The sequence below is a fragment of the Hippopotamus amphibius genome, chromosome 17 (assembly GCF_030028045.1).
Source record: "Hippopotamus amphibius kiboko isolate mHipAmp2 chromosome 17, mHipAmp2.hap2, whole genome shotgun sequence".
Lineage (NCBI taxonomy): Eukaryota > Metazoa > Chordata > Mammalia > Artiodactyla > Hippopotamidae > Hippopotamus > Hippopotamus amphibius.
Window position 1 is genome coordinate 23261289 of NC_080202.1, and position 12218 is coordinate 23273506.

The 12218-nt window shown below is 40.9% G+C and overlaps 1 protein-coding gene across 9 annotated transcripts in view; it reads left to right on the forward strand.

The window, feature by feature from the left end:
* Positions 1 to 131: 131 nt before the first annotated feature.
* Positions 132 to 12218, forward strand: part of BCAS3 (BCAS3 microtubule associated cell migration factor) — a 546169-nt gene continuing 534082 nt past the window's right edge. For 7 of the 9 annotated variants that reach the window (XM_057713964.1, XM_057713962.1, XM_057713969.1 and 4 more), the window contains exons 1-4: positions 132 to 221; positions 1616 to 1703; positions 4529 to 4583; positions 10922 to 10997. In XM_057713964.1, coding sequence (XP_057569947.1) covers positions 1633 to 1703; positions 4529 to 4583; positions 10922 to 10997 — 202 coding nt within the window. In that variant the 5' untranslated portion in view covers positions 132 to 221; positions 1616 to 1632. Of the gene's footprint in view, positions 222 to 384; positions 750 to 1615; positions 1704 to 4528; positions 4584 to 7598; positions 7791 to 10921; positions 10998 to 12218 lie in introns of those variants that run through there. The other 2 variants (XM_057713963.1, XM_057713967.1) reach the window with 2 other exon arrangements.

The window sequence follows — 12218 nt, forward strand, 5'->3', positions numbered from 1 at the left end:
GGATTGGGTCAGCTCAGGAGGCGGGTCCGCCTCTTTTCTATTTGCTGGTTGGCGAAGCCGACCGCTGAGGGCGGTGCCCGGCCGCGGCCAGGTTGCTTCTGGGATTGGCTAGGAAGGTAGTTCCGCTGAGGCGTGGTAGGAAGTGGTAACCGTCAATCACGAGGGAGACGCCAAACAGTGAGCCTGGAGCTGGAGAGCAGCGTTTACCGGCGGCGCGGCCGGTGAGAGGGCTGGCGGTGCTGCGGCTTTGCGGAGGCTTGGCGGGGACGAGGGACGGGCAGCAGGAGGGGAGAGGGCTTGGCTGGCAGGAATTCGACAGGGGAGAGCTGTGGAGATCGGAGGGGGAGGGGAGGGCGGGCAGGCGGCCAGAGGGCGGCCGGGGGCAGCGGTGGCTCAGCGTTGGAGGTTAAATGGGTAGCGCCGTGCTGATGCCTTTCAGGAGAGTGGGGCCTGACGGGCTGGCGAGGGTCGTCCTCAGGAGACAGGGCCCTTAAAGACAGTTCTTGGGAGCCTGTGTTTCGAGAAATAAAGGGTGGGATGGAAATGAGAGGGCTGAGGGGCTGGAGGTGAAGCTGTCCGCTGAGGAAGGGGTACCTGGGCTAGTGGGGGCACATGGTGGTTTGGCTGTAGCAGATGGGGCTCATCAGTTTGCGAGCTTTCAACCAAGGTGATAGAATGCTCCCTGCTTAGAAGAGATGGTTTTAGGGGCTTTTAAGATTAGTTCCTGGCTGTGAGCTTTCCTGAGCCGTGTAAGAGATCTTTAATATTGCTGTCCCTTTTAACCTTACCCACGTACATTCCATGCTTTTAAAACCTCCCCAGTGATTCAGATGCTTATTAAGGCATTCAAGGATCAGAATTCAGTGATGAGACTGGAAAGGACAAAGGGCTTCTAATGTCATATAAGTTTTTATTACTTATTTAGACTCTGGTGATTAGGTTACAATAGCAGGGGGTTGACAAATAGGATTTTGAAAATCTTGTTAAATTGTGACCATGCAGTCTTTTAAATATATATATACTTGACATATATCATAGTATTAGTTTCAGGTGTACAACATAACGATTCGATATTTGTACATATTGCGAAATGATCACCACAGTAAGACTACTTAACATTCATCAGGATACATATGCAGTCTTACTCATAGTTTCCCAACAGTCTTAGTTGGAAGGTGTTACCTCACTGTTCCATTTGGTCTTAAAATATTGTACCATGTGTATTTTTATTATCTCAACATAAGATTTCAGTAAATTCTTTCATTTTGGCTCACAAAGGTAGCACATTTGTTTTTATGAAGTGATCCTGTGCGAGACTTTCCATCCCTTCCTAGTTTATGTTAACAGTGGATCAAAGGGTCCTGCAAGAGTCTTAACTAGTTTTGTAGTTCTGAGGTTTGGTCCAAATAAAAAAACCTCATAGTAGTTTGAAAAATCTTTTATCTACTTCTTCCTCTTCTGCCTTCCCCTCTTTGAGGAGTAATAGGAATTGCTGGGAAATTTTCCTACATTTTAGGTATTTGTGACAAGGGATCTCTAGTGAGCAACCATATATCTTTCTCCCTACCCCCAACAATAATGATCCATTTGTTCTGTCTTTCTTTTCTGGAAACAGGTTTTGTGAATGAAGCAATGGCTACAGATTCCCCCAGAAGACCCAGTCGTTGTACTGGTGGAGTCGTGGTTCGCCCTCAGGCTGTCACGTAAGCAAATTTCAGATAAGCCTAATAGGTGAAGGAAAGATTACTCAGGATAGTAACTAACATTCAGGTTTCCTTTCTGAGCAGTGCTTTCTTTTGTAAAATCTGTTTAATTTTGGCTTTACAAGATGACAGACATTGTCAGGCCAAATAAAATCATAGTTGGAAGGTCAGTTTGATGTATTTAGCACATTTATAGTGTACTTGAAAAGCATTACTTTATCACTGAATACTGTTTTATTTTAAGCATTTTGACAAAGCATATCTGTACTTTCTAGGAGCTTATAATCTAATGTAGTTTTAAGACGTGTATACTTGCAGACACTCTAATGAATAAAAAAGATGCCAGAAAAACAGCACTAGAATTTAGAGGGAGTATTTTGTTTTATGATTATTCTTTTTTAAAAATTTTGATTGGAGGGAATATTTTAGTGGGAGTGTTTAGTAGGAGTAGTTTAGTATTTAAGATCTGAAAAGGTTTCATTAAGAAGCTAACATTTATAGTGTACTTTAAAGGCTGAATAGAATTTGAGCAGTTAGAATCAAGGACACATTTTCAACAAAGGGAATGGAGTGAGCAGATGTGGGAAAGGCAAGCTATTTTCATAAATGAGATCTAGGGAAGTTGAGCTATTTAAAGGAGGCTGGGGTGGACAATTAAGACCCTTGCATACCTGGCTAAGGAGATAAAATTAGTTTTCTGTCTTTCAGAATGTTCATCAGGGAATTGTAGCATTTTGGATTAGTTCCCTTGGGCAGTTTAGCATGTTACATAAAGATTGCCTTCTCAGACTACAAAATTATATGCATAATATGATATTTTACCATTATACTTCCTTTTTTTCCCACTCCTGTATTTCCCAGGGCTCTATATTTCTTTGCTAACTATGGAGCATGGCAACAGGTTAAGCATATTATTAGCTATGAGTTAGGTACTATTTCAGTCTTCATTTTACAGGTGAGGAAACCAAAGCAGAGAGAGAGAAATTTTCCTTGGTAACAGCCAAGAAGGGAAACCTGGATCACACCCAGGCAGTTTGTCTCCAGAGTCTGTGTGCTTAAGCACTATTCTCTGCTGCCTCACCATATGGTATTCCACATATATTGCTTTTTGTTATGCAATACATAATTTTAGTGTTTTTTAAAGTTCTTTAATTTATTCAGTATCCCTTTAACAAGTTATGCTTGAGCATCTACTCTATGCCTAAGTACTGGCTTATAGAGTCTGGGTAAATATGAGAGATGGATTCCTTTCTGTCATAGAGTTTACATTCTAGTGGGGGCCACAGTAAGTAAGTAAAGTAATTACAGGCTCTGATCAGTGCCCAGTGTGCTGTGGTAGAGAATGACGTTGGGGAGTAAGATTTAAGGCCGATAGGGAAGGCTTCTCTGAGGAGGTGACACTTAGGCTGGAGACCTAAAAGGCAGGGAAGAGTTGGGGAAGGAATCTATGCAGAAGAAAAGCTGGTGTTAAGGTCTTGATTCAAAGAAGAGCTTGTGTAGTCTAGGAATTGAGGTCGCGTGTGACTGAAGCAGAGTAAGTTAGGAGAGTGGGAGAAAAACAAGGTTGGAGAGGTAGGCCTAATCAAAAAAGAATTTTTAAGGCCTAATCAGTTTCTGTAGGTATCTAAGGCATATTGCCTTTTAAAAAAATAGGATTTAGGATAATTCACATTATTTTCTTCAAACGTAATTTTTCACATTTCTCTGAAATGAATTTGATTTGGTATATATTTTGAAGAAATTTTTTTTCTCCACTTGCTGATATCCATATATTTCCCATTTAAAATAGTGTCCTCAATAGTTAGTGTTTTAATATAGTTCTTCACTTTTATGCATTTTGATATTTTCCCATATCTTACCTACACCAAAAGTTCCGTGAGGACTTCTTAATAACTCCTTCTAACACCTGCACCTGCAGGAAAATATAGATTCCTTTTGCTAGATACAGGTAAGGGACTAGGTTCATAACCAGTTTAAAGAGAAGGTCATTAAATACTGAGTCATCAGCAACAGTTTTTCTTGCTCTAACTAGGGCATTCTTCTGCCCTGACTCAAGAGGAAGGTCCTTCTTTAGCCAAGTCTTTTGTCAACACCTCTTCAAATATGAGTTAAAAGTTCTATCTATATCGAAATAAGAGAGTGTGTGGCCATAAAAAAGAATCAAATATTGCCATTTGCAGCAAGATGGATGGACCTAGAGATTATCATACTGAGTGAAGTAAGCCAGGCAGAGAAAGACAAATATTATATGGTATCACTTATATGTGGAATGTAAAGAATAATACAAATGAACTTTTATATTACAAAACAGAAGCAGTCACAGACATGGAAAACAAACTTATGGTTACCAAAAGGGAAAGAGAAGCGGTGGAATCAATTAGGAGTATGGGATTAACAGATACACACTACTATATATAAAATACATAAACAACATGAATTTACTGTATAGCGCAGGGAACTATATTCAACATCTTGTAATAACCTACAGTGGAAAAGAATAGGAAAAAAAGTGTATAACTGAATTACTCTGCTATACACCTGAAATTGACACAATATTAGAAATCAACTGTTCTTCAATTTAAAAAAAATGGAGCATGACTTTTAAGAAGAGACAATGTTTAAAAAAATTTAAATCTAATTTGCATTTAAAAACATACAAAGAAATTAAGAAAGCAGGTTAGTAGAATTATCAGATGATGAGAGTTGGTTTTTTTTCTGTTTTTTTTTAGTATTATGAATACCTTTATTAGGGCTTGTAGAAAGAGCTTTGCCATGTTTCATATTAAGCTGTCATGATAAATCTTATCCATTTCACCCCTTTTCAGGGAGCAGTCCTACATGGAAAGTGTCGTGACTTTTCTGCAGGATGTCGTGCCGCAGGTAAGTGTCTGTGTAGTTTCAGAAATAGTAGGCTTTACTCTTGGCCAGGGAAGCTCTGAAATACTCTGTCTTCTAAACTTGACAACAGTATCATCCCGAGCATTGGTAGGGTGGAACTGTACTTGCTGTTGTTATTAGATGTGCCTTAGTTTTGTGCTGACGGGTGTAATTATTATTCCTCAGCACTTGCTTTACTAAGAGGAATCAAGGTGTGATATTACTTGAGAGATGGGGCTTGGTACTGTCTATTTGGGTTCTGTTTCCAAAATCTTTCTCTTATCCTAGTTAAATGTTGCTGGTTGGAAGTGAAATAAGCAATATATGCTTTGCATTTAGTTAGCTAGATATTATATTAACTAAATACTATGCTGAGCACAAATCTGTATCACTTTCATATTGAGTAGTAGTTTTATGCCAATTACAGCTTGCATTGTTACTGTTAACTTATAAGAGAGTAAGCCCTTTGCTGTTCCCTCTATGTAAATGTGAGGATGAAGAATGAGAGCAACCCTCCTGGGATCATCTCTAGTGCAGTGTCGCCCAGACTTAAATTAATGTAGGTATCACTTGGCACACTTGTTAAAAATAATAATTTCCAGGCCTGTCTCCCAGTGAATTTGACTCAAGGGAATTGAGGTGTCATCCAGTAACTTGTGTCTCTAGGAAGAATCTCAGGTGATTCTTGTGAAACAGTATCTTTGGGAAGCACTGTTTAGTGTAACTACTGAAGGGAAAGGTTTCTGTGTTTTCTCCTGTGGTGATGTCAGTGTTCTGACTGCTGTGGTATCTGTGATTGCACGGTTCAAAAGGGACATTCATAGATCCAGTGTCCCAGCTGTATGCGAAGGTCTTACCTAGAAAAGTCTAAAATCCAGACTTCAGTTGTATTAATAGATTGTATTAATCAGATAAGGGAAAGTATCAAGGCCTGTTTGATATTCCTTTATGATGTTCCGTCAACTTTAATGAACATAGGCCACAATGATAAGGTCTGTGGGACATTTAAGGAAAAATAAATGCTTTCTTTTCTTGAGGAACTTGGTTAAGAAGAGAAGTCAGATGGCTTGAAACAGTCAGAGGTAATAGCAACACATCAGGGACTTTCTTGGTGGTGCAGTGGTTAAGACTCTGTGTTCCCAGACTTCCCTGGTGGTGCAGTGTTAAGAATCCGCTTGCCAATGCAGGGGACACGGGTTTGTTTTCTGGTCCAGAAAGATCCCACGTGCTGCAGAGCAACTAAGCCTGTGTGCCACAACTACTGAGCCCACCCACCCTAGGGCCCATGTGCCACAACTACTGAGCCCACGTGCTGCAACTACTGAAACCCACTTGCCTAGAGCCCATGCTCCGCAACAAGAGAAGCCACCGCACTGAGAAGCCCACACACTGCAATGAAGAGTAGCCCCTGCTCTCCACAACTACAGAAAGCCGGTGTGTAGCAACAAAGACCCAGTGCAGCCAAAGGGAAAAAAAAAACACCCTGCTCCCAGTGTTGGGGGCCCAGGTTCTATCACTGGTGAGGGAACCAGATCCCATGTGCATACCGCAACTAAGAGTTCACATGCCACAACTAAGAAGACTGTGAGCTGCAACTAAGGAGCCCGCCTGTCGCAACGAAGACCAACCCCCCCCCCCCCAAAAAAAAGCAACATATCAGTAAGTGTTGCACATGATAGTACAGACTGAATATGTAATTGCTAAGGAAATGCATGGCAAAGAAAGCGTGAAAGGGTCAAGTTCCAAAGGACATTGGAAGTAGTGTTAGTTGAAATGAATGGCATGGTTGGGTATCTGATGGTGAAGAAAACTGCCCAACTGGATATGGTAGGCAACAGGGTTGCTATGGCTGTAGAGAATCTCGTACTCTGTGTAGCGCAGGCTTAGAGAACAATCAGGGGTTGAACTACAACTTGGTCTTCTACAAATTACACCTTTCTCTTAAACCCTGAGCCCTGACATGAGGCTAGTTCCAAGGAGGGGCATTTAAAAATATTGGTAATTTGCCTGCCCCTAGAGTGCCCCTTTATCACTTTTTACAAAGACACCTTTTGTGCTAGTGGAAACCCTGCGTAGCAAGCAGTTTTTGTTGGCTGGAGGAGAGAGGCTGTGGTCAGAGGCTTTGAGGGAATAGTTGGAGAGTTCGCTAGAGAAACGAGAATACTAGGTTGAGCCATCAGATGAAAATAGGGGGCTGCTAAAACTGATAGGGTAAAAATGCTGGAAGGTGGAAGATTAACTTAGTTTTTATGAGGATTATACATTAGGAAGGGGATATTCTATGCAATTGACTATGAAGATTGGGATCAGAGTTAAGAAACTGTGGAAGTAAAGTTGTAGCACGGATCTAAGAATTAGAATATTTGTTTAAGAAGTTTATGGGACCTCCCTGGTGGCACAGTGGTTAAGAATCTGCCTGCCCATGCAGGGGACATGGGTTCAAGCCCTGGTCCAGGAAAATCCCACATGCTGTGGAGCAGCTAAGCCCGTGCTCCACAACTACTGAGCCCTCATGCCGCAACTACTGAAGCTGGTGCGCCTAGAGCAAGTGCTCCGCATCAAGAGAAGCCACTGCAATGAGAAGCCCGCTTACTGCAACAAAGAGTAGCCCCTGCTTGCTGCAACTAGAGAAAGCCTGTGCGCAGCAATGAAGATCCAATGCAGCCAAAAAATAAGTAAAATTAAAGAAAAAAGAAATTTCTGTTATGTTTAAGTCATTATTCTAGTGACTGTGGAAAGAAAGCAAAAATTCAGGCACTAATGGTCGGGTGCTGTGTTAGGTTTGGGGATATTCAGTGCCTGTCCTTATGGCTTCATGGTCTAGTGCGACAGTCAGGTAGATTCTTTCTGTAAAGGGCCAGAGAAGCTTTGCAGTTCTTAGAATGTTTGTTGCAACTACTCAGCACTGCTTTTTACCTAAAAGAAAGGGTGTGGCTGTGTTAAAATAAAACTTTATGAACACAGGTGGTGGGCCAGATTTGGTGACCCATGGTCCCCTTTTTTCCACATTTAATCCAGAGTCCCCCATTGGCACGTTGTGGTCAGCCATTTGGAAAACGATGTATTTTTGCTGATGTTACGTTTAAGCTCCTGCCCTATTCTGGGGATCATCGAATTCATGGAGCTTAGAAATTACTCTCTCGGTCTCCAGATATGCCAGAAAGGGAGAAAATGTGTCAGACTGGTATCGGCTTCTTCAGCTGTCACAGAGTGAGTTCCCACTGTGTTTAACAGATGTTATTGACGGCTGGCAGAAGCCCCAAGCTGTGCCGTTTGATATAATAATTGTACTTATGAAAATTTATTTTAAAAAATTTCAGCAAAGAAAAAGGTTAACGCTCAGAACTTTTCATTTCAGTGAGAAATTTTGACATTTTTCATTGTGAAAAACTGTAGCCTACCTGAATGTCTGTAGCAGTCAAGCAGATTGTGATATGTGGTCCCTATAGAATAATTTGCTGTAATTAAAAATTATACGTCTGACAAGTAGCACACAATGGAAGTTACTTTCCCTCCAGTGAAAAAATAAAACACAGCTTATCTATAGTGATTGTTGTTGTGTTTTTTAAAATTCAACAACAGCTTTGTGGTTATGAATGTGTATATGTGTTAGAGACCAAATAAGAAACAAAAGGAGAAATAAACAAGTCCTGGGACTTCCCTGGTGGCGGAGTGGTGAGACTCCACACTCCCAATGCAGGGGGCCCGGGTTCTAGTCAGGGAACTAGATCCTGCAGGCATGCCGCAACTAAGAGTTTGCATGCCACAGCTAAGGAGTCTGCGTGCCACAACTGAGGAGCCAGTGAGCTGCAACTGAAGAGTCCGCCTGCCGCAACTAAGATCCAGTGCAACCAAACAAATAAAAAAAAAAAAATTACTGAGTCGTGTACTTAGTAATGGGGTGAAAGTTTCAACTCTAAATAAGAGAGCTAGAGCAGTTGGATCTTAGTTGGAGAAGGAGGCCTAACAGTCAGTGCTGGGAGGAGAAATACTTTTGTGTGACAGTGCGCTGGCCTCTAGTAAGATAGCAGATAAACCTGGATGGGCACCAGGTGAATCTGTGTTTCACTGACAGTAAAATACCTAAACTTGAGCAAAGGATATCATAGACAACTGAGAGGCAAAATGACAGGATGTCACATGTCTTCTTGATGCCAGCCTGCAGGAAGACACATAGGAAGCAACCCTCAGATGCTTCAGTCAACTTCACAGAATTTTCTCAAAAATGTTAAGTAAAGAACACTGTGTCTGCTAAGGAGAGAGGAAGACTTGAAGACATAGCAAAAGTATGCAAGCCTCATTGTGAAAGTCTTGTTTCCCCCTGAAGGGGAAAGAAAAGAAGTTTAAGAATCTCAATTCACTGAAAGACCTCTTTTAACCTTGTTTCATGCTGCATATTGGCCAGAAATCAAAGGAGAGCATTGTACAGCTGTTGCAGAGGAATTGGGAGGATACTGAACAGTGCAGGTGATAGGCAGCCTTATAATAAATTTGCTAAATGGAAGAAGATATTGTATATGTTATAGCTTTACCAGATTCAGCGAGAGCCTGACATAGGAAGAGAGAGGTGGTTCTAAATGCAATGTGGTGTCCTAGACTGGGTCCTGGAGCAGAGAAAGGACATTAGTGGAAAAACTGCTGAAATCCAAATAACGTCTGGGGCTTCAATTAGTGGTAATGCACTGGTGTTAGTCTCGTAGTTTTGGCAAATGTACCATGGTCAGGTAAGATTTGGTTAGATTAGATTGTTAGCAGTAGGGAAAACTGGCTGAGGGGTATGAGAACTCTCTCCTATTTAGAAATCTAAAATTATTCCCAAATAAGAAGTTTATATTTAAAAAGGAGAGTTTTCAAGAATGAAGAGAACAAGACAAGAAGAGGAAGAAGATGAGGGTGCGATGGTTTTAGATAAAGTAAATGAATTACTTGGTTCTAGTGCAGGTTTTCCTTTTCTGCAAAGGAATTAACTGCCCTATACACAACTTGTTTTTTTAAACAGGCAATTGAAATCATGAGGATGTGTAAGATAACTTTTTTTTTTGGCATGGTAAACCTACTGTTAAAGTAACCCTGTCTATTAGTAATATTTTCAATGGCCATTAACCTTGTGTGGTACAGGAAAGGGGCTGTAACTGGCATGGAAATTTAAAGCACGTTATATATAACACAGATTATATATGGGATAGTGGTTTTTGTATACTTTTGATATAGCTTATATTAAATAACTGTTATGTGAACCGAGTACCACTTTATTTTTTTTAAATTTTATTTATTTATTTATTTATTGGCTGCATTGGGTCATTGCTGCACATGGGCTTTCTCTAGTTGCTGAGAGTGGGGGCTACCCCTCATTGTGGGGCGCAGGCTCCCCCCTGTAGTGGCTTCTCTTGTTGCGGAGCACAGGCTCTAGGCAGGTGGGCCTCAATAGTTGCGGCACATGGGCTCAATAGTTGTGGCTCACGGGCTCCAGAGCACAGGCTCGATCGTTGTGACGCATGGGCCCAGTTGCTCCGTGGCATGTGGAATCCTCCCAGCGCGGGGCTCGAACCCGTGTCCCCTGCATTGGCAGGCAGATTCCTAACCACTGTGCCACCTGGGAAGTCCAACCGAGTACCACTTTATAAGTGAAAATGTTGCAGCTTTTTGTTGACATTCTAAGTGCTTGCAAGTATATGCAATCTAGAAAATCTAGACAATTTTAAATAAAAACACTTGAGGAGAGATGACTCCCTTTGAATATTGATGGGTACTGTTGATACTTGTCCTGTGACTTCACAGCAGTTTATGCTTTTCTTTGTGACCCTTGCAGGGTTGCAAGAAAGCTAATAGTTTGGGTCTAGAGGCCAGATAAGAGACTGAAAAAATAATACGTTTTTTTCCACCTGCAGCCCTGGCCAGTGCCCTCCACCTGGAACTGGGTGATTAGCAGAAAGTAATGCTCTTGAAAGTCTAGGTAGAGTGTAATTGCCTCATCCTAAACACCTGGGAACTAAATAGATATGCGTGGTAGTTTGATGTATTTTTTCAGCTTTATTTGTTGACCAGTGTAGATTAGTTTTTTGTGTGCCTTTGAATTATAGTGATGCTTCAGAATAGACTATGATCATTATATTTTAGGTTTCTGCTAAAAACCCTTTTGTGACTAAGGTTATCAGACTACAGGATAACTCTTTGAAAATAAAAATATTACAAAATGTGCTAGTTCTCAAGATGTAGGCTTGGTGAGGTTGGAGGGGGACAGGGTTGGCTTTATTTAAGTTACTCTTTGTTTTGAACATTAGTAATATTTGAGCTGTAAAACATTTTCATTCAAATGTTTCTGTTTATTATTTACTATGCAGGCTTACAGTGGAACACCTCTAACAGAAGAAAAGGAGAAAATAGTCTGGGTCAGATTTGAAAATGCAGATTTAAATGGTATGGTTTTAACTTTTGGGGGGCATATGAATTAAATGTTTGTTTGAGGTTGACCTGATTCCAAAAAGAGAACCCTTATTTTTCTTCAGGTTACTTTCTCTTAAAGTGACTTTTTAAGTTTTCAAAATAAATTTATTTTTAATTTAAAAAGTAACTACAGAAACTTGATTAGAACGAGAACTAGTATTGGACAAGTCTTAGAGTCATTGTAACATGTAGTGCTTAGCCGTAAACTTCAAGTCCAAGTGAGATAACAATTTCTTAGAAAAGTTTTTATAATTCAAGATTGGTCAGTTGTATAGGATTTATAACTGCAAAATAATCATTAGTGACCTTTTATGACTTTAAAATTATTTTTCTGAGCAGAATTTATGCCAGTCCAAGACCTGTTTGTTCTCAGACACCTTCCATTTCATTGTTTCTTCCTGCTTCCTCTTGCAAAGGGGCTGCTCCTTGTCTATTTCCCAGGCTGCCATGTCTGTTGTCTTCTAGCTATTTGGGAGGCGCTGGTGGGAGATTGAAAGGGAGATGGGAGAGAGGGAAGAGTATTATTCCCTCTCTTTCTCTGTCAGCAGCTGCATTTCCTCCATGGTTCTCACTTCCCCTGGGCAGCTTCTCTTGTGTTCATTTCTGCTGGATGACCCCAGCACCCTGCCTCCTTCCTGTCTCCCTAGCCTAGGGGGTGGTCATGGCTGCCTGCCATTGCTAATCCAGTAGGTCACCTCACAGTTCCTTTTTTGGTTTCTTAGCTATTCTGTCATCTGTGTAACCAGTTGTCTGTATTAAATTCCCAATTATGAATATACTGAGTTGTTTTCATTTCCTAGTTGGACCTTGATGGGTACCATACTCTTGAATCTTTGTCTCCTCTGAGACTTTGAAAGCACCGTATCTTCCTTTAAAAGCTATGGTCCAGGAAGTGGGAGGCTGTCACTTCTGCAAATTGGTTTGTTTTGAATTTTGGATTCTCTATCAGCTGGTTCGTTCAAATGACAACTTGCTGTGCCCTCTGTAGAGAATAACACATTCATTTATGTAGGTGATTATTTGTGATATATAAACTTTTCCTATAGTGTTTCTCTTTGAAAGCTTATTATATTTAAAATTTCCTTTCTTGGGAATTCCCTGCTGGTCTAGTGGTTAGGACTCTGAGATATCACTGCTGAGGGTGACTATTTGATCCCTGGTCAGGGAACTAAGATCCCATAAGGAATGCGATGT